This window comes from Egretta garzetta, unplaced genomic scaffold, assembly GCF_000687185.1.
Source record: "Egretta garzetta isolate BGI_Z169 unplaced genomic scaffold, ASM68718v1 scaffold322, whole genome shotgun sequence".
Classification (NCBI taxonomy): domain Eukaryota; kingdom Metazoa; phylum Chordata; class Aves; order Pelecaniformes; family Ardeidae; genus Egretta; species Egretta garzetta.
In genome coordinates this window covers 449,059-451,434 of record NW_009259044.1, presented here as the reverse complement: position 1 = coordinate 451,434, position 2,376 = coordinate 449,059, and the positions used below count along the sequence as shown (strand labels likewise).

Genomic DNA, 2,376 nt, shown 5'->3' with positions numbered 1-2,376 from the left:
TTTAGTATTTATGTCCAAACAAATGGAGGTTAAGCAGTGCTAAGGATTATAAATGATCATTTATTACCGCTGGGCAAACACAAGAAGAGATCAGAGTGCTTCTGCGCTTCCCTCTGCTTGTCTTTATCAGGGAGTTGGAAGTGGAGATTTCTCTTTATTGTTCACAGGTACTCTTAGGTTGATTTTGCTTTACCCAAATGAAGCGTGGAGTTAAGGGGAGGTGACATGGCCCTCTCAGGCTTGTCCTGCTTTGCCGCCTGGCTGGCTCGGGCACGGTGGCCATTGACTTGCCCTGTTTTACCAGCAGGATGAAGACCAGCCGATAGCTCAGGGCAGGGTAAGGAGGCAAGGGAAGGAAGGGGGCAGTTTGTGATAAGAACCAGCTGCCAAGGACCGCCCTTGTTGCCAGTGCTGCCCACCAAGGTCTAGGGGCCTTTCTGAGGAAACAGTTTGGGGCCGGTCTTCCCCCCCGTCTGCTGTTGGAGTGGTAGGAAGAGCCCGGCAAGGTTCCCTTGAACCCTGCAAGGACACAAGTGTCACCTTCTGCCTGGCCACCTCCCCCGGGGTATCTGCAAGGGCCCGCTTCAACCGCTCCTGTTGGATCCGGTAACGTGCTCGGAGACCACGAAGGGAAGCACATAGGACACTGCTGTCGTGCAGGACTTCTCCCGCGTGAACCTTGTGGGTCCCTGGGCTGCTGCCGTGGCTGTGCCTGCTGCTCTGGACGCGGGGTCATGCCCTGAGCGGGCAGAGGTGGGCTCCATCCTGCTTCCATGCTGCATCTCAGGCCACGGAGGCTCTCGGCAGCCTGCTAGCTGTGACCTGATGTGTGGGATGTTTTGGAAATGCCCAGCTGGCAGCAGGCAAAAGAGTGTGGATTTAGTAAATCAGGAGATCACAGAATGGTAAGGGTTGGAAGGGACCTCAGGAGATGAACAACTTCAAAATGTCATGGCAGACTTAAGCACCCACCTGCAAGTTTAGGCACCTGAATCCCTTTAAAAATATTTTCCCATGTCACTGAGCCACTTGCTTTTGCTGTGACATGGTTTCTGATCCCTCGCTTTGTTACGTTCTCCTTTCTCAAGGATTTGCAGCTTATAAAAAGAGATTCGGTAGCTGGCAAGGAAAGCCTGTGAGCCGGTGCCTCCCGGCTGAGCGGCGGCGTGCTGCCTTAGCAGGGCTGCTCTCCGCTGCAATGCCCTTCTCTGCTCTGCTCTGCCTTTCCCAGGACGCTGGTGGATGCTGCTCTCATAGCAAAGGACACAGTTGTGTGCTGCTTTGAGAACGAAAACACGGAGTGGTGCCTGGCTGTCTGGAGGGGCTGGAGTGCCAGAGACTTTGACGTTTTCTACCAAGCCTACGAAGAGCTGGGAAGGCTCGAAACCTGCATGCGAAAAAGAAGGTAGTGCTCGTGGCGCTGGGAGCCGAGGCTGGACGCAAGACGGCGGCGTCCTGCTCTGAGCGCGCCCGGGCTCCAAGGCACGGTCCCGGAGAGGCAGGGGCGAGGGGAGCGTGCCTCTGGTTTGCTGCTAATGGGCACTGCGGGGTTCCTGTGGCTGGAGCCCCGTCAGGGCTTTTGGGACCGAAGAAACTGCTGTGAGCAGGGCAGGGACGAGCCCGGGAGCGGGACCGTCTCTCTGCTCCCTTGCTCCATCAGACGCTCCCCTGCAGTAGTGGAGAGCAGAAGGTGGAGGTGGCTGCGGTTCTGCTCACGCCACTACTTCCAGTTTCTTCTTCCCCGTTTTAAATTCCTTCCTCACCTTCAGCATGCCCTGGCTGCCGCTGCTGCTTTCATCCTGTACGTTGTCAGCCAGGAGCGCCCCGGTAACCTCAGCGGGCTCTTCCCCAGGAGCCTGAGCACATCCCAGTCCCCCCTGCCTGCTGGCCGGCGGTGCGGCGTGGCTCACCGGGCTAATGCACCCTGCTCCCGGGGAAATGCATCTGCTGGAAGCCCTGGGCCGGGGGGCCGCTCCCCGCATCCCTCCAAGTTCCTTAGAGGCTACTTCAGGCGTAGCCCCTGTTGTGAGTGCTGTGTAGAGACACCCAGGGGTAAGAACCAGCGAGAAGCTTTGGCTGGCCACTGCATTCCTGGTTCCTAAAAACGATTGTGGCACAGTGTTACTGTGAGAGAGCCTACAAATCACCTGCCGACAATACTGCACGGGCTCAGCCAGCCAGCGAGCTACTGAATTGCACTGTTGCAAAGTCACTTGTAAATAGAGCTGATCCCAAGCAAAGCTGCTCGGCTTGGCAGATCCTTCCCGGTGTCAGAGAAGGGAGCCCTGTGAGCAGGGAGGTTTATAAGCTGTCTTTGCTCCGCTCCTCTTTCTCTTGGTAAACGCGCTCTGGGGTACCGGGAACACAATAAGCTCC

General features: G+C 56.9%; 1 protein-coding gene across 1 annotated transcript in view; it reads left to right on the top strand.

The window, feature by feature from the left end:
- LRRK1 (leucine rich repeat kinase 1) overlaps positions 1 to 2,020 on the top strand; it is a 79,047-nt gene extending 77,027 nt beyond the window's left edge. The window contains exon 33 of the mRNA XM_009635044.2: positions 1,232 to 2,020. Coding sequence (XP_009633339.1) covers positions 1,232 to 1,409 — 178 coding nt within the window. The 3' untranslated portion in view covers positions 1,410 to 2,020. The remainder of the gene's footprint in view (positions 1 to 1,231) is intronic.
- Positions 2,021 to 2,376: the final 356 nt, after the last annotated feature.